The sequence below is a fragment of the Gadus morhua genome, chromosome 2 (assembly GCF_902167405.1).
Source record: "Gadus morhua chromosome 2, gadMor3.0, whole genome shotgun sequence".
Lineage (NCBI taxonomy): Eukaryota > Metazoa > Chordata > Actinopteri > Gadiformes > Gadidae > Gadus > Gadus morhua.
In genome coordinates, this window is record NC_044049.1 from 21,784,054 (window position 1) to 21,807,471 (window position 23,418).

The 23,418-nt window shown below is 48.3% G+C and overlaps 1 protein-coding gene and 1 long non-coding RNA gene across 4 annotated transcripts in view; one reads left to right on the forward strand and one right to left on the reverse strand.

Moving 5' to 3' along the window:
- Positions 1–1,871: 1,871 nt before the first annotated feature.
- hook2 (hook microtubule-tethering protein 2) lies at positions 1,872–19,332 on the reverse strand. 3 transcript variants are annotated; one of them, XM_030339265.1, is made up of 23 exons: positions 19,105–19,332; positions 17,972–18,054; positions 17,288–17,360; positions 17,105–17,155; positions 16,686–16,818; positions 15,937–16,004; positions 15,616–15,681; positions 15,345–15,425; positions 13,159–13,313; positions 12,427–12,567; positions 11,352–11,553; positions 10,914–11,024; positions 10,614–10,701; positions 8,861–8,927; positions 8,106–8,243; positions 6,779–6,866; positions 5,935–5,940; positions 5,689–5,723; positions 5,408–5,493; positions 5,156–5,259; positions 4,942–5,049; positions 4,651–4,722; positions 1,872–4,219 (listed from the first exon to the last, which is right to left on the reverse strand). In XM_030339265.1, the coding sequence occupies exons 1-23, from the start codon at positions 19,147–19,149 to the stop codon at positions 4,091–4,093; spliced, it is 2,130 nt and encodes a 709-aa protein (XP_030195125.1). In that variant the 5' UTR covers positions 19,150–19,332; the 3' UTR covers positions 1,872–4,090. The 3 variants fall into 3 exon arrangements, with proteins under 3 accessions (XP_030195125.1, XP_030195128.1, XP_030195127.1); XM_030339268.1 differs by having other exon boundaries at positions 1,872–4,239; XM_030339267.1 differs by lacking the exon at positions 5,935–5,940.
- Positions 11,427–23,418, forward strand: part of LOC115530611 (uncharacterized) — a 12,499-nt gene continuing 507 nt past the window's right edge. The window contains exons 1-2 of the long non-coding RNA XR_003973752.1: positions 11,427–11,439; positions 21,056–21,061. This is a non-coding gene — a long non-coding RNA (uncharacterized LOC115530611). The remainder of the gene's footprint in view (positions 11,440–21,055; positions 21,062–23,418) is intronic.

The following is a 23,418-nucleotide window of genomic DNA, read 5'->3' on the forward strand; positions in this document are numbered from 1 at the left end:
TCCGCGCAGCATCATGGACTCAGACGGAAATACGTTGCGCGCTTTTCTGCCTAGAGGTAAGTTGCCGCTCTCTGTTCGTGTACATTATACACTAATGTATGGACATTTTTTGCCTGGGGTGAAAATAAAAATCAATGATGATGTCTTCTGTCTTTGGTTTATTTGACATGGCTAATATAATTGAGTGTACGAAATAATATGTCTATACTAAAAAAGACATTTGAAATGACAAGTTAAAAGTAGGAATGTCTAAGTCTATCAAATGCATGAACTTCTTTCCATATTACCGGTAAGTCATCGTGTTGTGTGCTGTGCTGTTCTGTATTGATGTTTGAGAATGTGCTGCCGGATCTCCGCCACCAGATGGCGCCCGAGAGGGTAAAACCATGGGTTAAACGTTTAGACTAGAGATGTCCGATATTATCGGCCCGATATTAGCATAAAATGTGATATCTGTCAATATCGGTATCGGATTTTTTTTGCCTTAAAACCGATTTTTTTTTTTTTTTTTTTTATAGCTCAAATAAATGTTTTCAAAATTGTGCAGTACAGTGCACATTGTAATTGACTCATATTTGTGCATTTATTCGATTAAGGTTATTGAGTTTTAGTTAAAGAAACATACTACTATGTTGCACATAGTTGTTCAGGTACAATGTTTTATCATTTGTGAAGTCAAGTTTGCCCTATTTGTTGTGGGCATTGTCAAGATTATCCCAGGGGGAGTGTAATCCAAACTGTTGTCTGAGACCATTAAAAAAATAAAAATAAACATGGCACTTTTCCCTTAAATTAAGTTGAAGTATTTTTCTTATTTTGCACAGACAATGTTAACTTTTGGAAAGCCTTGTTGCATTCAAGAATGCATCCAGTGGGGCATCACAATAACATTAAGCATGTTGTGTTAATTCCACAACAGGAGATATGTAGTGTTACCTAAATTAGGTTTGAGGAAAAATAACCCAAATATCGACATCGGTATCGGCTGATATCGGAATCGAAAATTTAGAGTTTGACAATATCGCATATCGGATATCGGCAAAAAAGCCAATATCGGACATCCCTAGTTTAGACCCACCCACATTTAGCTCCTCCTCGATCTGCGGGCTGAAGTCAGGGGCACTTGGAGTTCTGCAGAAAGCGGGCGAACGTATTTCCGTCTGAGTCCATGATGCTGCGCGGAATTTTCCTTAAATGTGGGCGGGGTTAAACGTTTAACCACGCCCACATTTAGCTCCTCCTCGATCTGCGGGCTGCAGTCAGGGGCACTTGCCCCTGCTGGGGGGTGGTGAGGAATCACCAAGGCGTGGTGTCCGCCCACCAGCGCCGTGGTTGAACAACGAAATGAAGCAGGAGTTGACCCCTGGTCTCCAGCATTTTGATCAGCAGATCTTACCACTTACTCACAATCTTAACCTTGTCGGAAACTACATTCTAATTTGAAGACCTCCGTTTATTCCTCTTTGGTGAAACGTTTGGCGTTAAGTGGGCATTTTCCAATTTGATAAACGGTTTTGCCGGCGACAGCCAGTTCGTAACATTCATAATACTGCAAATGCAAGGCTTTCATCAGTGGGCCTTGGCTCAAACACCACTGAGTTACCTCATTGGCAACAGATACATTAACTTACAAGACAAACTTCATGAATTGTGAATTTAAATATACACATTTTTAAGTTAACCAAACAACTATCATTAGCGGTACTCAAACCTGCGTCTCTGTGGCGGTCAACCAACAGCTTCCCTCACCCTGGCAACACTACAGCATGAATGATCTGGTCTGAGTTATAGATCACATTAAATTAATGTGATTATTTTATAAAGTAAAGAGCAGTCCTGTTTAAGGTACATGAAATAACACACAACAAAGCTCAGATTTCTTCAGTCCCCATTTATTCATAGTGCAGACTAGGCAGGACTACAGCACCTAGACAACCTGTTTCCGAACCCCCTCTTTAAGCAAAGTCCTGTCAAATCTACCAGTCCCACTGATATACAACCATGAAGATAAAATAATTAAAACAAACCAAGACAACCATTTCAAACCATGCAGATAGACTGAGAAAAAACACCACATAAATATCCAGTATTAGACCAAAAGTATGACAAGGAGGTACACATAGGACTAGCCAAGGGCTGCTAGCAGCTAGCCACTAGCTCAAAGACCGCTAGTCAAGGTCTGCTAGCCGCTAGCTGGGATCACAACACAGATGCTTTTTGGGGGGGGGTTCGGTACAAAATTACATCAGCTTTAACTCACACTCGAGGCTAACACTAGCAGCACACAAGCTAGGCTAAAGCCTGCAAACAAGGTTCCAGTTGACAGATGGTAATCCTACACTCTAGCGCTAGGCTAAGGCTAGCACGCAACAGTTACGGTCGACTGATACAAGAACAAGACTTATGCTAGCAGCACAAAAGCTAGCATGAGCCAGGCTAACGCTAGCACGCAACCGTTTCTGAAACAGTGTCATGCTAGTGCTAGCCTGCTTAGGTTTGCTAGATGTAGTGTTTGTAAAAAAATTAAATAAAAAAAGGCGATAGCTATGCTATTTCAGGTCTAAATCATACCAAAGCAGTGGATTGTTTTGTCCCGAAAAAAAAGAGTACATCTGCTTAGTCTAGTCTACAGGTTTGAGGATCACAGAAATACACAAACTGAACAAAAGCATAGGGACCAAAATCCAGCATACAAGTGAATGTTTCTGACATTCTGTGATTCATGGTGACAGCAGCTTTCTGCCCCATCCAGCATATGATAAATAGGTCCTTCATTAGTTCCAAAATGACCTCATCCCACTACTTCCGTCTCCCCTGTCGAGCTCATTCAAACTCATAGAAATGTCACGGTTATGTCCTCATAAAGTACCAAGAGGCATCGTCTGTAAAGTGCCAAATAATTAAAGTATTGCTGTACGGTGGCCCGTTGAGGCCATCAGTTGTGACTCACCGCCGTGGAAGACGACCAGGGCAGGAGGGCTGTAGCTTAAAGGAACTCCCGCTGACAGAGAAGTCAGAGAAGCTAGTAGTGTATTCTACAGGCACAGGGCGCGTGGCAGGGGGGGTAAAAGTGCTTTGATGAATGAATTGTTAATCCTACCCATTGTTCACATTATATAATAAAGATTAAAGCCTCCACACAGCAACGGGACTCTTCCATGTCCGTCAAAACCCTGTCTATTAAAGTGGAACCAGAAAGAAAATCTAAAGTAAAGTAGTCTAAAATCAAAACCGGCCAGAAGGGGGCAGTGTGGAGCAAGGTTTGGTGGATCAGGACCGGACCGGCTCCACTCCACCACCCTGAGCTCCAGTAAAACATGTTGAAGGAACAACGACCGGACTGGCTCCACTCCACCACCACTCTGAGCTCCAGTAAAACATAGTGGAAGAACAACGATCAGACAGAAATGTCTTTCATACGTGATGCACACAAGCACCGCCTCTTCTCCTTAAAAAGAGAACTCTACACGTTAAAATAAGGAAATTAAACAGCACACAATTACACCAAAATGGAAAGAAATGATGGGAAAAGAAATGAAATAATTAAAAACTCATGTTTGTCTCTTCGCCGATTGATCCGAAAGTTCCCATCGGTCGTACCGCAGCAGGTCTGACTTCCCTAGAGACTGTATGAAACAATACGGCGTCTCTCTGGGGTGTCATTCCACAACAGTCCAGCAGTAGGAGACACAATAACAGCAGCAGTAAGTCCAGGCTGCCTCGAGGGGTCAGTAACCACTAGTAGAAGAAGGCATTAAGGCCACCAAACCGAGAGGGGGGAAAAAGGCAGTTTTGGTAAGAAAAACCTCCAAGGATTACCTTCTACAGACGGCACTGTTGTCATGGTAACAACACGCATGGCAACAGCACCTATGGGCCCGTGTCACCCAGTACCAGTGTTCTTAATGCTTAATGCACCCAGCTGGTGTTCAGAGCGAGCAGGCATCCCACCATGCATTCATAGGACGGGTTCTATGTGACATAGAACATAGAACCCGTCTCCTGAATGCCCGCTGGGTCTGAGCATCCAGCAGGGGTTAAGATCCAGCAGGAGGGCCCCAGAGAGGAGCAGGAGGAGCAGACGGAGGTCTCATCGGGGCTGGGGCCGGGTCAGCCCTCTCCTGGCGTTGGTGGACTGCCTTTGCTGGGCCAGGAAGGACATGGCCGGGCCTGAGGAACCAATCCGATCCCCGCTCACTTTCTGGTGCAGCGCCAGACCCTGGTGGAACCCGACAGAACCCGCAGGGGGAGAACGCAGGAGGGAACCGTGAGAACCACATCGACAGGGAAGGTGCCACCAGGGGGGGTTGACACCACCCCTTTAAACCCCACACTTAACCCCCACACTAAAACACCCGTGTTTTAGTGACATCGCAAGTGGGCGTGTCCACCTAGATGTATGACGGATAGATGAGCAACATTCGCTGCAGTCCACTGGGTAGGCTGGTAGACTGATCTATCCAGCACACATCTAGGTGGACACGCCCACTCGTGATGTCACTAAAACACCGGTAAGGGCAGGTTTTCAAACGGCTTGTAATGGCTGATCACAATAACACCTGGTGGCGTAATACCACCCCTTTAAACACACAACATGGAGGTCAGAGTTGGGCGTGCGGGGTTGTATGATGTGCTGGCATGTGGCCTCACCATGTTGTACCAGGCCGAGATGATCAGCTTCTCCTCCTGGTCGTGCCGGTTCCTGTTCTTCTCGTAGTCGTTCTGACACACAAACAGACACAGACGTCAATCAGAGCGTAGAGCTATTGTAGCCATAGTAACCCATGCTACACTTTAAGACCCCAAGTAACCAGCGCTACACCTTTAGGTAACCAGCCCCAGTAACCAGCGTTACACCCTAAAGAGCCGTGGTAACCAGTCCTAGTAACCAGTGTTACACCTTAAAGACCCACAGTAACCAGCCCTAGTCACCAGGGTTACCTCCAGGTGCTTGAGCCTCTTCTCCCTCTCGGTCAGCTGGTTCTTCAGGGCCGTGACCTCAGGGGAGGCCAGCGGCTGCTGCTGGGTTGGCTCCAGGGTCCTGATCACCTTTAAGGAGAGACACACACACACGGGACACAGAGCTTCACTTCCTGGTGGTGCTTCATGGCGTTTCTTTATGGCATGCTTCTTGGTGGGCTTTGTGGGTACTGACGGTTCGGGCCTTTTCCACGTAGAGCTTGTACCGGTCCTCCATCTGCCTCATGTCCTCATCCTTCTTCTTCAGACTCTGCTGCAGCTCATCGATCTTCTTGGACACTGGGGGGAAAGAGAGAGAGAGCGAGAGAGTGAGCGAGAGAATTGTGGAGAAGGAATAAGGAATGAGGGCACAAGTGAGTGAGTTACAATTTGGGGTAAGAAAGTTAGAGATAGAAAAGTTGACGGGAGGATAGGCTGGTTGGCTCACGTTTGTCCCCGCCCTCTTTGGGCTCCAGGTCGTCGATGACCTCCTTCTTCTTCTGCAGGTCAGAGTGCGCCTCGTTCAGCTTCTCCCTGGAGCCACCACAGAAGAAGAACATGGGTTAGCAACGCGCCGGGGCAGGTGAAAGCTTTCAGGTAACGTACATTTATGTAAATGAGTGACCCATGCTAGGGGTTGACCGATAGCAAGCGGCTAACATCGCCAACAGTGACCCATGTTGGCGGTAGCCAGCGGCGGCTAACATCGCTAACAGTGACGGTACTCACAGGTGCTCCTCCAGCTTCTTCTTCAGTAGAGACGACTGGAGAGAAAAACAAGAGAACAGCCTTCAGCTACGACCACCAGAATACAACAAACCCTGAGAGTACGACCCGAATTTGAAAGATTGCAGTAAGAACAATCAACACACACGGCTAATCACACAAACACGGCTAATCACACAAACATGGCTAATCACACACACAGACACACACACACACCTGAGGCCAGCCAATAGGCAGGGCCGTACTTACGATTGCCTGATTTTGGCGGGGATGCAGAGAGAGACAGAGACAGATGGACAGACAGACAGACACACAGACAGACGACAGGGCAGGAGTTAGCGTTGAATCATCACAGCAAACAGGTTAATCTCCACAGCAGAAAGCACACGGCCTTAGAGAAGACGTTCCTCAACACAGGAGAAGAGACTGGACTCTTAAATCACTGCAATCGCTGAACTAGATTCCTAAAATATCGCAACTTCTTTTTCTCATTCACTGCAATCGCTGACCCCCAATTACTAAACTAATTACAATTAGGGCATTTAGCAGACGCTTTTATCCAAAGCAACTCACATCGGTTGATACACACATTGACACACAGACGGCAGAGTCAACCATGCAAGGCGACAGCCAGCTCGTCAGGAGCAGTCAAGTGTCTTGCTCAGGGACACATCAACACTCAGCAAGGAGAAGCTGGGGAACGAACTAGCAACCTTTCGGTTACAAGGCAACTGCTCTACCACCTGAGCTAAGCCGACAACAGTGCAACCGCTGAACTCGAATTCTGAATCAGAGCAATCGCTAACACGCTAATTTGGGATGATTATCAATGATTTCTTCATCTATTCCGTAGATTCCATAGGTAACCGATACAAGGGGGTGGTCTACAGGAAATAGACAGACGCAGAAACTATGATCTGTGAGCCCTTATTGTAGCCCTGGCGGTGTAGCGGTCGATCTGCAAATCAAACCAACTGCAAGTCTCGGAAAAATGTCTCTGCTGAATGACTGAACAGTAAAGTCCCCTGGCTGGATCGCGTCACACAACGGATGGGGGTTAGGGGGTTTCAAGCAAAGGGGTGTTCCCACTCACGTCCTCAGTCTTGCTGCCCATGTCCTGAAGGGCCTTCTGGAGCTCCTCCACCTGGGAGCCCAGCTCCGACTTCTGCTGCCGGTTCAGCCTGGGAGAGAGAGGCAGGGAGGCGTGAGTCAGAGAGAGATACAGAGCGAGGGAGGTAGAGAGAGGAGAGAAAAACAGACGTAGTGAGAGAGATAGAGATACAAAGACAGAGGTGGAGAGAGACCGACAGGCAGAGAGAGACAGAAAGACAGAAAGGCACAGAGATGATTGAGATGAATAATGATACAAGATATGTTCGACAGTAGGGACGGTTACGACTAAGGATGAAAGTCTTAACTACATGTGACCTTGTCAATCAAGTTGACAGTAGTGCTCATGTTGTTATTGACAAAATGATCAAACTCAAAACGCAATGTTTTATCCGAGATATGACTGAACACCTAGCGTCTACATTTATACACATTATAGGTAATTGGACTTGGAAATGCATGGTACACCAATAGCACCATAGGCCTCCCAACGCCCCAGAAAAACAGTGGATTTACTACTAGGGGTTCTACACGGTTCTGCAGTTCCCCATTTGGCCAGGTGGGAGCGGTGGAGTATTTCAGAGCGCCAGAGCCAGCCGGAGGCAACCGCCCACACCCTGGACCTGGTACTGTACACACACACACACACACACACACACACAAACATTCGTCCACCCTACACACATACACACTCGTCCACCCTACGCACATACACACACCGCCCACGTGCCCACATGCCCACAGGCACGTAAACATACAAACACCACACACACTTGTCCATCCATAGTCTTCAACACACACACACACACACACACACACACACACACACACACACACACACACACACACACACACAATCTGGCTGTGCCGTCCTTCTCGGCCCACTCAGAGCAGAGGGAGTGCTGACATTTAGAGCAGCACTCCTACCATACGGCCCGCGTGACAGAAACACACGGGCCGTGGGAACACGCCGTGAACCTGGAGAACCACCACGGCCTGCTGGGGAAGGCTGAGGAACCAGGGTATGGTGCCCAGGGAACAGACCCCACAGACCCCCCCTCTGGACCCCACAGACCCACTCTGGACCCAGCAGACTCTCCCCACGACACACACACACCTGGACAGGTTTAATGACCTCAAGTCGATTGGCGTCCGATCAAGGGATACTGAACTGGGGCGGGCGGTGAAGTTATAATACTGGCGGTGGTTATTAATAGTTAATCTGTTATTTCTGGCTCCAGTTTGGTGTGTAAAGTGTTTGAGTCCCAACAATGCAACACAAACACACACACACACACACACTACGTTACCTGTTGTGCGTCTCCAGGGCGTTGTTGGCCCGCTGCGCCTCTTCCAGCTGCGCCTCCAGCTCCGTCAGCCGCTGGCGGACGCTCTCCTCCTGGAGACACAGCATCCGGTTCTCCGTCTGCAGGCGCCCCACCGTCTCCCTGGGGGGGGGCACACAAGGGGTTGAGCATCCTGTCCTATCACAGGCCTCAGCGCAGACCACGAGAGCTGGGTTGCCAGGTAAGTTTTTACATGCCCAGATTTTGGTCTCATAGGCTCAGTGAGAAGCATGTATGAGATATAAAAGCCAAAATCCAAAACTAAAAAAAAATTGTAGATACAAAAGATTTAAAAAGGTAGACAAATGGTATTTTCCAATCATACTGGAAAGTGTATTTACCATTTTAGATTATGGAGAACCAACACTTTAGACTGCATTACCTTGATGGGAGAATTCTACTGGGTTCCATGACAACAGAAGAACCAGAACCCAAATAAAGAAGTCTCTTTATAGCCCCCCTTACATCCCCTCTGTCGCGGGCCGACAGTATCGCTCTGACATGTGTCTTCGCTGCAGACGCCAATTGCGCATTTCTCTGCTAATAATAAACTTGAGGCAGGGCTTTCATGAAGTCTTGGCAATTAGTCACGAAGCGCGGAGTGGGGAGAATATGGGGCGAGAGTGGGCGAGGGGATTTCACATTGAGGCTGTTCTTTATGGGGAGACTGCTGCACCCGTGCTAGGAGTCAGGAGGTAGGAGATGAGGAAAGGACTTACTTGAACTCCGTGGGCATGAACTCCGCTGCTAGGCTCCCCACTGGGCCCGAGTCTCCACACAAACCTCCTAGAGAGAGAGAGGAGCAACTATGAGCAACTATTACTACAACAGGAATATAGACAAGACTCTGGAGCAGACAACGTCTTCTGTAGAAAAGAATATAGCAACTATTCTCTAGATCTGAATTAGTCTTCTCTTTAGAGAAGAACACGGTAACCTCTCTCTAGAGAAAGACACAGTAACCTCTCTCTAGAGAAAGACACAGTAACCTCTCTTTAGAGAAAGACACAGTAACCTCTCTCTAGAGAAAGACACAGTAACCTCTCTAGAGAAAGACACAGTAACCTCTCTCTAGAGAAAGACACAGTAACCTCTCTCTAGAGGAGAACACAGTAACTTCTCTCTGGGGGAGAACACAGTAACTTCTCTCTGGGGGAGAACACAGTAACTTGTCTCTAGAGGAGAACACAGTAACTTCTCTCTGGAAGAGAACACAGTACCGTCTCTCTGGAGGAGAACACAGTAACTTCTCTCTGGAGGAGAACACAGTAACTTCTCTCTGGAGGAGAACACAGTAACTTCTCTCTGGAGGAGAACACAGTAACTTCTCTCTGGAGGAGAACACAGTAACTTCTCTCTGGAGGAGAACACAGTAACTTCTCTCTGGAGGAGAACACAGTAACTTCTCTCTAGGAAGAGAACACAGTAACTTCTCTCTTGAGAACAACACAGTAACTTCTCTCTTGAGAACAACACAGTAACTTCTCTCTTGAGAACAACACAGTAACTTCTCTCTGGAGAACAACACAGTAACTTCTCTCTGGAGAACAACACAGTAAATTCTCTCTGGAGAACAACACAGTAACTTCTCTCTGGAGAACAACACAGTAACTTCTCTTTTGAGAACAACACAGTAACTTCTCTCTGGAGAACACAGCCCGACCTTTACCACACGGCGCCACAGAAGTCTTGAAAGTAAAAAGGTCAGCGACGGTTGAGTCATGCGGACCAACATGTGAGGTTAGTCGACGCCAAGAACCACATTATTCACAGTCCTGACAACGCATGTCATTAATGTGGAGGATTGGTGCAGAAGGACAGCCACCTGTCTCACTCTCAACCACCTGTCTCACTCTCAAATACCCGTCTCGCTCTAAATCACCCAGTCAGTGATCCATCATCCATTTGTCTCACTCTAATCCACAGACCTCACCTGTCTCCCTCCAACTCACCCGTCTCCCGATCAACCACCTGCCTCACCCTCGATGTATCACTTAGACTTACCTACGATACTCTGACCCACATGTCTCCGCCACCCGTCTCACTCTAAATGATACAAGTCAACCCCGTCATAGTCAAAACAACCCGTCTCACCCACCTGTCTCACTCTAAACCCCCCGTCTCACCCACCTGTATCACTCTAAAACCCCCGTCTCACCCACCTTTATCACTCTAAACCCCCCGTCTCACCCACCTGTCTCACTCTATAGCCCCCGTCTAACCCACCTGTCTCACTCTTAAACCCCCGTCTCACCCACCAGTCTCACTCCAAACCCCATCTCACCCACCTGTCTCGCTCTAAACCCCCCGTCTCACTCTAAACCCCCCGTCTCTCCCACCAGTCTCACTCTAAACCCCCTGTCTCACTCTAAACCCCCCGTCTCTCCCACCAGTCTCACTCTAAACCCCCCGTCTCACTCTAAACCCCCTGTCTCTCCACCAGTCTCACTCTAAACCCCCCGTCTCACCCACCTGTCTCGCTGAGCCCCTTCTGCTGCACCTGGACGCAGCGCAGCTCCTCATTGGTCTCTCTGAGCGTGTCGCGCTCCGACAGCAGACGCTGGGACACCACACAGGTGAGGGGTGGAGGGTTAATGATGGGGGCTTGATAGGATCCATGAATGATGGATGGATTACTGAATGAATGACTTGACAAACAAATAATGATAGCGTGTGGATGATGAGCGAGTGCACTGATTAAAGATCGATGGATGATTGATAGCTGTTGGATGATTGAAGGAATTCCAGATGGGGGTTAAAGGGGGCTTTTACCTCCTTCTCCTTGACCAGGGCGTCGTACTTGTCATGGAGGTTCTTGTACTCAAACTGCCACTTCTCAGCCTTCATGGCCTCTGTAGAGTGTCTGGAGTCCAGCTCATGGACCTGAAGCAGACAGACAGGCAGAGAGGGAAATAGACCGGTTCCAATAGGTTGAGAACCAAAGTTTAACATGGCATAAGACAAAAGTGTCAAGTACCACCAACCTGTATGACTCATCCAATCATCACACACACCTCCTCCTAATCTCCATGACTCCCCCCTCCTCTTTCTCACCTCCCCCTCACCCGTCTCTTGTAGGATTCCAGCTCCTCGTCTCCCCTCCCCTCCCCCCCTCCTCACATGTCCCATGTAGGAGACCAGCTCCTCCCCCCCTCCCCACCTGTCTCTTGTAGGAGTCCAGCTCCTCCCCCCCCCCCTCCTCCTCCTCACCTGTCTCTTGTAGGAGTCGAGCTGTGAGCGCACGGCGTTGGCCCTCCTCAGCTCCTCCTCCAGCTCACAGGTGCGCTGCATGTACACCGTGTTGCGCTCCTCCAGGAGGCGCACCTGCCGCCGCAGGTCCCCCAGGTCCTCCAGCCTCCTCTTGTAGGTCTCCACCAGGGCCTCCAGGCGGCCCGCACGGTCCGACGAGTGCCTGGGACACACACACACACACACACACACGGGGGTCAGGCAGGGCAACGAGGAACCAGGAGGTGCACCTCGTCCGAGGAGCTCATGGAGAACATGGCATGGGGCTCAGGAGGTGGGTTCTACCGAGGGAAGCCTACCTAACACACACACACACACACACACACACGACGGCAACCTTCCGATGCCTGCCGATAGGAAGGATGCTAGTTTGCGCACCCTCCCCTCCGTGTGTCGAGGTGTCCCTGAGTAAGCGACTGACTCCTGACGAGCTGGCTGTCGCCTTGTGTGTTCGACTCCGCCGTTGGTGTGTGAACGTGTGCATGAATGGGGGAATGTGTGCATGAATGGTTGAATGTTAGTGAGCGCTTTGAGTGGACCCTGGTTAGAAAAGCGCGGTGTAAATGCTGTCCATGAACCACGTCAACAGGGGAGAGGTTATAGTAATAAACAACAACCTCTTCATTGCTGCTGCTCAGTTGCCAAAGTCCATTGACCTTAGTTATGATGTCACAACCAACATCTTCAACTTTGATAGCAAAAGATATTTGTTTCGATATCAGTTTGTTGAAAGTACACCCCCCCCCCCCACCCCCACACACACACACACACACACACACACACACACACTTTAGCCAACATAATAGAATATATATTAAATAAATATATATTAAATTAGCTTTGATTAGGCATCGGTATACATAAATCAATTGACATAAGCTTTGACTAGCAGTATTGATATCATCACCCATATGCCTCACGAGATACATTAGCTTTGATTCACTAGTATTACGATAAACATAAGCTAGCATGAGGGACGTTTGCCTGCACTAGCACTAGTTATGGTGCTAAAGACCAAGCCCCGGGCGAGTCTCACCGGAGGATGTCCATCTCGTCCTTCAGCGTCTGGGCCTCCTCGGCCAGGGAGGTGAGGTCCTCGTTGCGGCCCTGGAGGTCCAGCACTTCCCGCTGGAGCATGTCGGCTCGCACACGCATGTCGTCCCGGCTGTTCTCCAGTCTGTGGGGAGGAGGAGGAGACAACATGGCCGTTTAACACGGGTTACATAAAGACTCTGGTGAATGGAGCTACTGTGGGGAACGAGGAAGGCCTACACCAACAGCCCACCAGAACTGAAGAACACTAGAACATAGCCCTGGGCGTCTACAACGTCCGGACTGGTCACATGGAGCCTCTGGTGGAGACCAATTTAGGTCATTCATTTAGATTCTACAACTATTCCGATATAAATCATTGTTTCAGAATCTTTAAAAAAGGGGTATTATCCTGCCATCAGGTGTGGGTGTGATTAGCCATTACAACCCGTTTGAAAATCTGCCCTTTAACTTCGCATTAAACCTTTGATTGGAGGATTCACTAAAGAGAGACGCAGTCAAGTGAAGAGAGCAGTTTCTGTCCAACTGCCATTTTCTGTTTGTTCCATGTGACGTCAGTGACGATACCTAGTATGGCGCTTCAACACAGCACGCATTGTCCTTTCAATTGAAACTCGCAATGCTTTTCCGTAACATAAGGCACAACCCCGTTATCTAGTGGCATCCAATCGTGCGAGTATCCCCTGTGATTGACAGCCAGAGCGGCCTATCAGACCTGTAGTTCTCCTCCTGCATCTGCTCCATCTGGCTCTGCAGCAGCAGCAATTTCTTGCCGGTGATGGCGGTGGGGTCATGACCTCCGTTCAGTCGCTCCCTGAGAGAGCGAGCTTCAGCCTGCAGGGACGAGCGCTCCTCCATCACAGTGGACAACTGGGGGGGGAAGAGAGAGAGAAAGAGAAAGAGATATAGAGACGGAGAGAGAGTTATTGCTGTGGTCGTGAATCGAGGGAGCGATTACGGAACAGTTGTCAGGCGAGAAAGGTGGAGAGAAACGCGCTCCCGGTCGCTGAACGCAGTCATAGAGAAAGGCGCATAAAACACACATAAACGCATCGTTCAACATGCACAACCATTCCACGGCAGGTAGTCAGATGGACCGTCCTCCATTCCGCTGCGCTCAACATAATAAGCACATGGAGGAACTCAGGCAGGGAGGGAAGGGGGGAGAGGGCCCCAGTGGTGGCTGTCAAAGACGACTCAAACGCTCAGCTGAACCTCCAATCAGGAAGGAGAAGGGACAGTCCTTGAGAGCACAGTGGGGGGGGGGTCAGAGGAGGGCAGGTGGAGGGAGAGGACAGAGGGATGGGCTGTGTATTTGGGTGCAGTTAGGACGAGCTGGGCATTGCGCATTCTGATGGGTGGAGGGAGAGGATGAGTGGAGGTGTAGAGGTTGCTTTGAATGGAGTTTAGAGGATGGTGATCGACAGATGGGTGGAGATTGTGGTGGATGGAAGTAGAGCTGGGTTTCGATTCAAATTTCAAGAATCGATTTGATTCCGATTTTTAAGTTTCAGAATCGATTTTTTCCGATTCTCTCAGATTCCATCCGATTCGATCCGATTTTGAACCGATTTCCGATTCGATCCGATTTCGATCCGGGGGTTAATGTTATTTAAAATGAAAAATGTATTTGAAACGTTTCCTTCACTTCATGACTGTGTAGAGAAGCAACATATTAAAACTAGTATTATATCAATATTAAACAGTAAATCTTACAAGTATTGGTAGTTACTGATGGCTGGAAGACTGATGAAAAGGTTAAGGGTCAATCTACCTTCAAGAAAGATAATTCAGGACAATAAATGGAGGACATCATTGAGGTGACTATATCTGCAACAGTGGATTCCTACTGGGACACTAACCAGTGCATTATTATTATTATGCTTGAAAATAATTAAGAATTCACCCAAAAGCGGTTGCTACCAAAAGCATTTTTATTTTAAAACTGCTCACACTTAATAAACTGAGAAGTACTGAAACTGGAAGGATAAAATGTAAACGTTGAGCATTTTTCTTTAAAGTGCGAACATAAGAACAGAACATTTTAAACTGTAAAAGCACTGAATGGCGTCTATATGAGCATGTTCAAATCTGTTCTAAAACCACACTCAAGATTTGTTTTCAAGAATATGCAGCACCCTAAGTGTTCAGGGGAATCCCATGAATATACATTTTTAACTTATAAAATTCAAAAAAAAAAAATAATAATAATAATAATTAAATTAAAAAAATCGATCTTTGGACGTACGAATCGATAATCGGTCATTAATATGCGAAACGATTAAAAATCGGAAAATCGATTTTTTCAACACAGCTCTAGATGGAAGGGTGGAGGAGGGGATGGATGGAGGTAGTGGAGGTAGTGAAGATGGATGAGGTGATGGAGGGAGGGAGGGGGTGAATACTCACCTGCCGGCACATCATCCCAGTGGGAGTACAGCAAAACACTCAAAACCTACACTGAGCTTCAAGCACAGATAGCATGCTTTAGCACGGGGGACCGAGGCAGGCCACAGGTTGTGAAAACATGACCGAGAACTCTCTACATCAGAGTAGTATTGAGTCACCAGGGGTTCTGTTACATGACTCATATCAAGTCAAAAGAGTTTTTGGCTCCGCAAATGCACAGGTGAAACGCTAGAACTAAAAACTAGGTCAACACAAGTGAGCTCAAACAACACCATGCAAACATAGAGATCTGTCAGAATTGCTAGTCCCAGGCAGGCCATCTAGGACAACTCTGCCGCACACGTACCAGGTTTAACGACGTAAACACGCACACAGAAAATACATTTACAATCCATCCACTAGCATAACAAAAACACAGTGTAGACAAAGACCTCAGACAGCACAGAGTCGCAGCAGAACCCACGGGGTCTACAGCGTATGAGGAGTGCCCACCTGTAGCTCCAGGGTCCGGCAGCGCTGGCCCAGGTCCTCTTTCTCGTCAGCCTCCTCGCTCAGGAAGTAGTACTTCCTGGACTGGAGAGAGGACACAGGAGGAGGAGTCAGCCGTGGGAGGAGCAGCAAGGAGACAGGACAATGGATCAAAGGCAGGCCCACATGAGAGAGTCAACAGCAGAGAAGGGGCCGGAGAGGGGGGACAATAGAGGGTTGTAAGGGATAAGTCTGGGTAAGGAGCAACCCAGGGAAAGTGTTTTCCAGAACTCACCTGGTGGTCAAAGTCCCCGTAGGTCTCTGGACTCGCTGGGTCTGACGGAGGGTCTTTGGCGAGAAGCTGAACGAAACAATCGTCTACGTCAGGCCACACGTTTATTATGTTTTATAATTTAATTTATTACGTTTATTCACTTTATGATAAGATAACCATCTCACATCTCCTGTCTGGGATTAATAAAGATTACAATTTTAATTATATAATGTTCATTGAAATATTGATTAAGATCTACGAGTTTCTTAGGCTGCCCAGACTTGCATGGGAGAAAGGTGGGTGGTGGGGGGGAGGGGGGGGGAGCAAAGCGTGTCACTTTACCTCCTGAATGGCTGTCATGACAACGTGCTGGACGGATTCCTCCAGGGTCATGATCTGCTGGATCTGCTCTGAGAGACGAGAACCAGAGAGCGATGAGTTCACAGGCTAACGCAGAGCAACATGCTAAACAGAGAGTGGTGAGGTACTGGGCTAATGAAGCGCTATGTGCTAACCAGAGAGCTAACAAAGAGCAACATGCTAACCAGGGATCCGTAAGGTCAGAGGTTAATGCAGAACCGGGGTTCACAAAAGAGCTACTGTAGAACAACATGCCATCCAGAGAGCTTACTCAGATTAATATTCTAAGCAGTTAGCTAATGAAGAGCAGAACGCTAACCAAAAGCCTTCATAGTGCTCTAGATTTGTAATCGTTTTGAAATCCGTTTGCTTCGGATGAGGAAATAATTCTGTCATCTGTAAAATATGCACCATTGTTTTTCTTCTTGTGAGCTTGAACTGCATACAAAACCAGTTTCGATACGACTAGGAACTGTAGTTTAGTACTCTGTTGGGCATGAAGACGGACAGCATTGACCCCCTAAAAGACATCTAAACAAAGTGACCCAAAATAATCGACATCTCATTTAACGCAATGAGATAATTTCTACGGCCAATTCACATTAGTGGACAATCTGATATCTGGGCCTCCAGACCCCCCGCTTTCCTAGATCTGGTGACTGGACTCTGGGGGGTCCCTCCTGGGCGTCTACTGCCCCACGGCGGGCTGCCTTGCCCTCGGCCTCGCTCACCTTGCTTCTTCTCACAGCTGACGGCGCAGCCCAGAACCAGCTGCACCAGGCGGCCCAGCTCCGTGATGTCGCCGTGCTCCCCGATCAGGGCCACGTCCGGCAGGTGCTGCTCCGACACCTGGTGGCCCAGCACCTGAACCCGGGAGGTCAGGAGAAAGTCCGGAGGTGGGCAGGAGAAGGTCAGGAGGAGTTCAGGAGGAGATCACCGAGAAGATCGCCGAGACGGAACAGATGCGGGAGATGCGAGTCAAGGGGGATGAGAGTAGAAGAAGCAGTAAGTTAGCCGAAGAGATGAGGGGAACGGAGCACTGTGATTCATAAACAGATTCGTGAAATGTCAAGAAGTTGGAAGTCTGAATGATTCATGGCCGGGGGCTTTTGTTCAGAGAAGAAAACAAAAAGACAAAAGCTCTCCTTACGTCGTGATAGTACTCCAACATGCTCTGGAGGATCTTCTTCAAGTTGTTGACCTGGAGGAACGGGGTGACAAATTAAAACATCCCCTTGCGTTACCACATTAGATTATATTTCGAACAGAATTGTGACAAGGAGGGCCGACCAGGGGCGGCCGGGGGGGGGGGGGGGGTGATGTCACAGGGTACCTTGAGGCGCCAGTTGGAGTCGCTGTCCTCCTTGATTCTGCCCAGCCATGTCTCGTTAAACCAGGAGGGGTCTCTGTTAACGACAGCACAGATCAGCCCCCGTCGCCCCATCACCCCAGGCAGCCCTGTGCGGTGACATTAAGAATGCGCTGGCGCACGGTTGGAAAGCCTCTTCTTTAAGCAACAGATGGCAGTAATGAACAGGCAGGGATACGACTCAACACACATCTGCCTCCAGTCAGGAATGAATCAGAGTTGGCGGGTTTTCAAAACAAGGGAACATTCTGTTTCGGATTTCAAAATAGTTCTGTCCTCCTCTTTGTTTGAATGTGTGTGTGTTTGTCTGAACAGAGAGTACACACACACGAGGATCTCAGAGTGCAAAGGTCCTTCGGGTTGGACAGTTGGGGACACACACACACACACACACACACACACACACACACACACACACACACACACACACACACACACACACACACACACACACACACACACACACACACACACACACACACACACACACACACACACCTCAACTTTGAATTGATAATGTTTATGGAAAACAAACCACATCCAAGTTGTATAACCTCCTGATAAGCAAAGCACGCTCCACACTCTGTGACCGGGTGTAACAGGTGAAGCCTTCAATCAGTTCTTCAGTAGTGCTGTTCAGACACTTACATTCTGTGCAGCACGTGCGCTATGGCTACTCCTGTCGTGAGGTCTTTCTTGCTGGTACATGAAGGCACTTGGAAAGTCTGCAGCTAGAGACATTGAGAGGAAGGTATGAGAGCGGTTAGTGAAATCAGACACCTGAACGGACCTATACACTGAACACCCCTGCTGGGGAGTTTGTATTGAAGCACACTGGGGGTACACTGTAATTCTTGGGTGTGGTTAAAGAAAAGCTATTGAGGATGAGATGAGTGCGTTACAGAGCTGACCCATTTCTAGTGGTTGGGTGTTAACTTTGAACCCCAATGCCCACGGTCCTTGAGCAAGACCAACCTCTGTCGCTCCTAAATGAAAAAACTTTCTTTGTATAAAATGTTCCGCTAACGAGTTAAATAGTCTCTTTATTTATTTAACATGAAACAAAATCCACATCAGCACACCAAATCCATCTGTATTCTTACTGTTCCAAATTGCTACTTAAATAGTTTCGGAGAAGCTAAGGTGCCTTACGAGTCAATAACACTATTTAACCCCCCTCATTAGCAGGTTAAAAGTGTTACGTAAAGCTGTGGTTTAGCCTTGGTTAATTTCGGATTAGGACTGGGAACTAGTGAAATCGGTGTTTTGGGGAAAGTGTTACAAAACGCAGCGTTTTGTGGGACAGAACGCTTCCACGACGACAGATCCTGGGTAATTTACTACTCAATTAATAAATAATCTGGGTGAGGACGACAGGTGACAGGGTGATGACGACGGGTGACAGGGTGAGGACGACGGGTGACAGGGTGAGGAAGGCATTACTGAGCAAACAATGCTCAGTAATATCCTAACGACCGACGACCCAAACATGTCACACAGTTGACATGTTTATCCCCAGAGAGTCACCAGCTGTTAGCTAGCAACCTGCACAGGTTAGCGTCTGTCACTCTGGACCACCAGTTCACGGGATATTACACCAAAAAGGGTTTATGTGACTTAATATAGCCAGCCACGTTTACATAATCAAAAGATCAAATCGATGTAATGGAGTCTGCTTTAGTATGAGATATCTCTCCTGGCTTGCGGTGGCCACCTGCTCCCCTTCTCGGAGCGGGTCGATACCCTGCTAGCACCGCTAGCATGCTAGCCGCTAAACTTACCCAGTTTAGTAGGGAATCACACAGTTCCGCCTTGTCCAGACTCATTCTCGGGTTTCTGTCGAGGAACCACGTCCTGTGCCCGGCTACGGCTAGCTTTTTACGTTTTGGGCAATGTTTTCGTTTTAACTTAAATTTCAACTCGTATTGGCACTTTTTTTTTTTTTTTAACCCCCGGACAACAATTCCGTGCCCTTCTTCCTTCGCGTTTCAGCCGCGCTCTGAGCCCCTCTGGCCGCCGTATTTAGCGCGTTGGCATGGCAACGGATTACCCGCCATGTCAGAAGCACAACAAGCCTGAGTTAAAATGAACTGGTTAAATTAGTGAATTAATTGCATCAATTAATTAATTAGACAAATCACCACATCAAAGGGAAAACAAGGCGTCACATTTTTTAAGTTTACATGTATTGTGTATTTATTTCCGTTAAAATATAGTAAGGACAAACAATTTTTTCTCTTCCATAACATTTTTAAACTAGTTAAATTAATTAGGAACAGGCCTGAACTGTGTAACATGTTCAAATTTGGGTTGTCGACAATATGCTCAGTAATGTTTTGTTTTATAGGAGAAAATAATAAAAGGCCACTAGATGGCTCTAGTTGACAAACTCACAGCGTCTAATCCACGCTCCACAGATCACCTGTCAGTAACATGTCTACCCTATCCTTAAGCCAATTAACAGAACTGCAGGTATGGGACCAACAACAATATGTATAATGTATAGGTATCTGTTGATGTATTATGTCTATCTTGCTAATTACATCAATCATATCATCAAGTACTCTATCATGGTAATTAGGTAACTTATCTGAACAATTAGAAATATTCATGAATACAAACTACAAAGTATTTGTAACTGTATTTATCCTGCTCTATTCTCTGATGCCTCACTCAGAATTAAATATCTGTGAAACCACCATTTAACACTCTTTCTACTCATGAACACCTCTCTCAAGCCGTACCGGTTGACCACACCCCCACCCTCACCCTAATTTCTCAGCCTCACCCACAGCCTAACCCACGGCCTCACCCTCATATAAATACACCTGTATTAGCGGGCTGATGTTTCACAATCCCCCGTTCCACTTCCTGCCTGCCGCTGTCCGAGGGAATGGCTGAGTCACATGACCCTACAAGGAACGCCGTATATCAGTGGGACAGGAAGTCCTGTCGGTCTGATCGGTGTGGTATCAGAGAGGGACTCCGGCCACTAATGGTTCAAACAAACTCTGAGTAACGCCACCTCTCAGCACACCAGGTTTTAAAGTCTTCATTATGTAGCCGCTGGTTTCAGAGCAGACTGTATTGACACTGGAAAGCTAGCGTTGGATTATTACAGTAAAACACTGTCTGTTTTTCTATGTTGACATCTTGTTCTTACAATTCTTGTTTGTCTTTTTCTTTTCCTACGATGCCCTGAGGCCTTATTTACCTTTCCTCCCCCTCCCCTCTCCATCCTCCAAAAGACAGAGACAGATAGACAGACATACCAATATAAACACAGACAGGGAGAGAGACAGACAGACAAAACGACAGATAGACGAAACAGAGAGACAGACACCCACATAAACACAGATAGACAGAAAATTACATCTAACAGGCAGACAGAGACACCCACAAAAACCCAGACAGACAGACAAACAAACAGATAGACAGGCAGAAAAAGTGACTGTTACAAAGACACACCTCCATAAACATAGACAGGCAGACAGACAGAGGGACTGACAGGGAAAGAGACCAACAAACAGACCCTCATAAACACAGATAGACAGGCAGACAGAACCTCATAAACACAGGTAGCCAGACACACCCACATGATGACAGAAAGAAGAACAGCCAGGCAGAGAGAAAGAGACAGACAGACAGGCAGAGAGAAAGAGACAGACACTAAGACAGAGTAAAGAGACAGAAAGACAGTCAACAAGGCCAAATACCGACAGAGACAGAGAGAAATGTGTCAGACATAAAGACAGACAGACCAACATAAACAGAGATAGAGTCAGAAAGAGAATCAAAAACAGACCAACATGAAGACAGACGGACAGCTGGACGACACAAGCGAGAGAGAGAGAGAGAGAGACAGGAAAAGAGAAAGAGAGAAACAGACAGAGAGAGAGACAGAGAGAGAGAGAGAAGAGAGGATGGGGGAGAAGGGAGGAAGTGGTGTGTGTGTGTGTGTGTGTGTGTGTGTGTGTGGTGTGTGTGTGTGTGTGTGTGTGTGTGTGTGTGTGAGTGTGTGTGTGTGTGTGTGTGTGTGTGTGTGTGTGTGCGTGTGTGTGTGTGTGTGTGTGTGTGTGTGCGTGCGTACGCATGTGGGTGTGTGTGTGTGAGGGTCTCAGTGGAGGGGTTAGTCACCCAGTGGTTGGCATGGGGTCTGACTAAGGGGGGGGGGGGGGGGGGGGGGGGGGGGGGGGGGGGGGGGGGGGGGGGGGGGGGGGGGGGGGGGGGGGGGGGGGGGGGGGGGGGCGTTCCTGGGGGGGGCGTGGCCGCGGTGGAGGCTCGACCTATTTGGGCCCTTCCGTCCTCCTAAACTCCTCCGCTCCCTGATTCCTCTTTCTCCTCTCTCGAGCGCTTCCTCTCCGTCCTATTCCCCAGATGCGCTTCCTTCCTGAAAGTAGAAGCGCAGTTAACTTCTCTTCTTTTCCTACCACTCTGACGCATGCCGGAGTGGCCAGGGGGGGGGTGGGGGGTGTGGGGGGGAGAGGGCAGCAGTTAGGATTGAGTATTATTACATGTTTTTTAAGGTTGTGGTTTTGTTGCCTGGAAAAAAAAACACAAAAAAAGGAGAATAGTTCCTTATTCACGTTGAATTCTACGATGTTGTAAACCTGGAATTGTGGTCAACGTGGAGCGGATCAAACACGTAGCCCGTAGCACGTAGCCCCTAGCACGTAGCCCCTTGCACATAGGCCTCTTATCAGCACCCTGCCATGACTCCAGGATTAATGACCGTAATATCTAAACGATATGATTCCCTCGTATGACTTCTGGAGGTTTAAAATGTGTTTTCCTTCCAGCAGACTGACAGAGCTGCGTTCTCTGGCAGCACTTCAGTCAGGCGGGATTAGTGCGGCGGGAACAACACGACTCTTTACTCCTGAAATAAACTCAGTTTCTGTGCCGCTGCTCCAACGGGAAGTGTGTTTGGGAGCGTCGCTGCGCCTTTAAGACCCAGCGGCGTGCCAGCCATTCCAGGCATTCTGGGCTCGAGCGCTCTGGAACGTTCTGGAGCGTTCTGGAATGTTGGCAGCGGCCCCGCGCACCGGACTTCCCCCCCCGGGGAGTCCTCCAGGTGTTACTGAGGAGCGGGAACACGTACGGGACGGGACGTGGGAAAACATGAGCAGATCAAAACTAGACGGGCAGAGAGAAACAGATGGGATAGCAGGCTGGATGGAGAGATAGAGAGATGATGGATTGATGGATGGAAGAGATATTAGATTGTGGGATGTCTGGGAGGAAGGGAGAGGGGGGGGTAGGGAGAGAGCGAGGGAGATTGAGAGGGAGATGGAGAGTGAGTGGGAGGGAAAGAGAGAGAGAGAGAGAGAGCGAGAGAGAGAGAGGGGAGTTGGTGGTGGACGGATAGAGAGAAAGAGGGGAGGCAAAGGGATAGATAGAGAGAGAGGGGGAGAGGTGGAGAGATGGAGATAGAGGGAGAGAGCTGGAGGCATAGAGAGAGAGGGGGAGAGAGGTGGAGGGAGGGAGAGCATGGGGGAGGTAGAGGGGGAGGGTGGGAGAGTGCGTGGGCGTCAGGATGCATGAAGGGGAAAAAGCAGCCTAATCAAAGTCTTCTAGACATGAGGTCACCCTCACAAACACGGAGAACGACGGAAGGGAAATGTCTGAGAGGGATTTACCGCTGCTTTTCAGAGTTGTTGTTTTTTAAACTTTATCGACAACTCTCGTCTCTGACTAACACCCCCGCACCAAGTGGTGTCTGCCAAGAGCAAGGAGCCCCTAGCCTACTGGGTGTGGTTAGCTCCCCCATAATGCAGTGGCTGTTCAAAGCCAGCCAGAAAGCGAACGTGTGTGTGGTGTGGTGTGGTGATTCAGGGCAACTTCAAACTGAAAGGCACTTCGTTTGATTCCCACAATGTCCGGAAACTACTTCTGACCCCTGACCCCTGCCTGCTCCTTAAATACATTAACCTAGATTCTCTGTCACTCTGGATAAAACCATCTGCTCAGTGACAAGATGGATAATAAATATTGGATAATTATACTTCCATCCGTCACATAAAAGCAGAAAACGGATGATAAAGTCTGGACTCTCCTCTCTCTATCTCTCCCTCCCTCCCTCCCTCCCTCCCTCC

What these genes read in the sequence shown, in the direction of transcription:
- hook2 (XM_030339265.1), bottom strand. Translation starts at nt 19,149, where the DNA reads ATGAGTCTGGACAAGGCGGAACTGTGTGATTCCCTACTAAACTGG. An exon ending in CAGCTGTGAGAAGAAGCAAG is followed by an intron (nt 16,005 to 16,685) that starts GTGAGCGAGGCC and finishes CTCGTCTCTCAG; the next exon opens with AGCAGATCCAGCAGATCATG. An exon ending in TCGACTCCTACAAGAGACAG is followed by an intron (nt 11,025 to 11,351) that starts GTGAGGAGGAGG and finishes TGTCTGCTTCAG; the next exon opens with GTCCATGAGCTGGACTCCAG.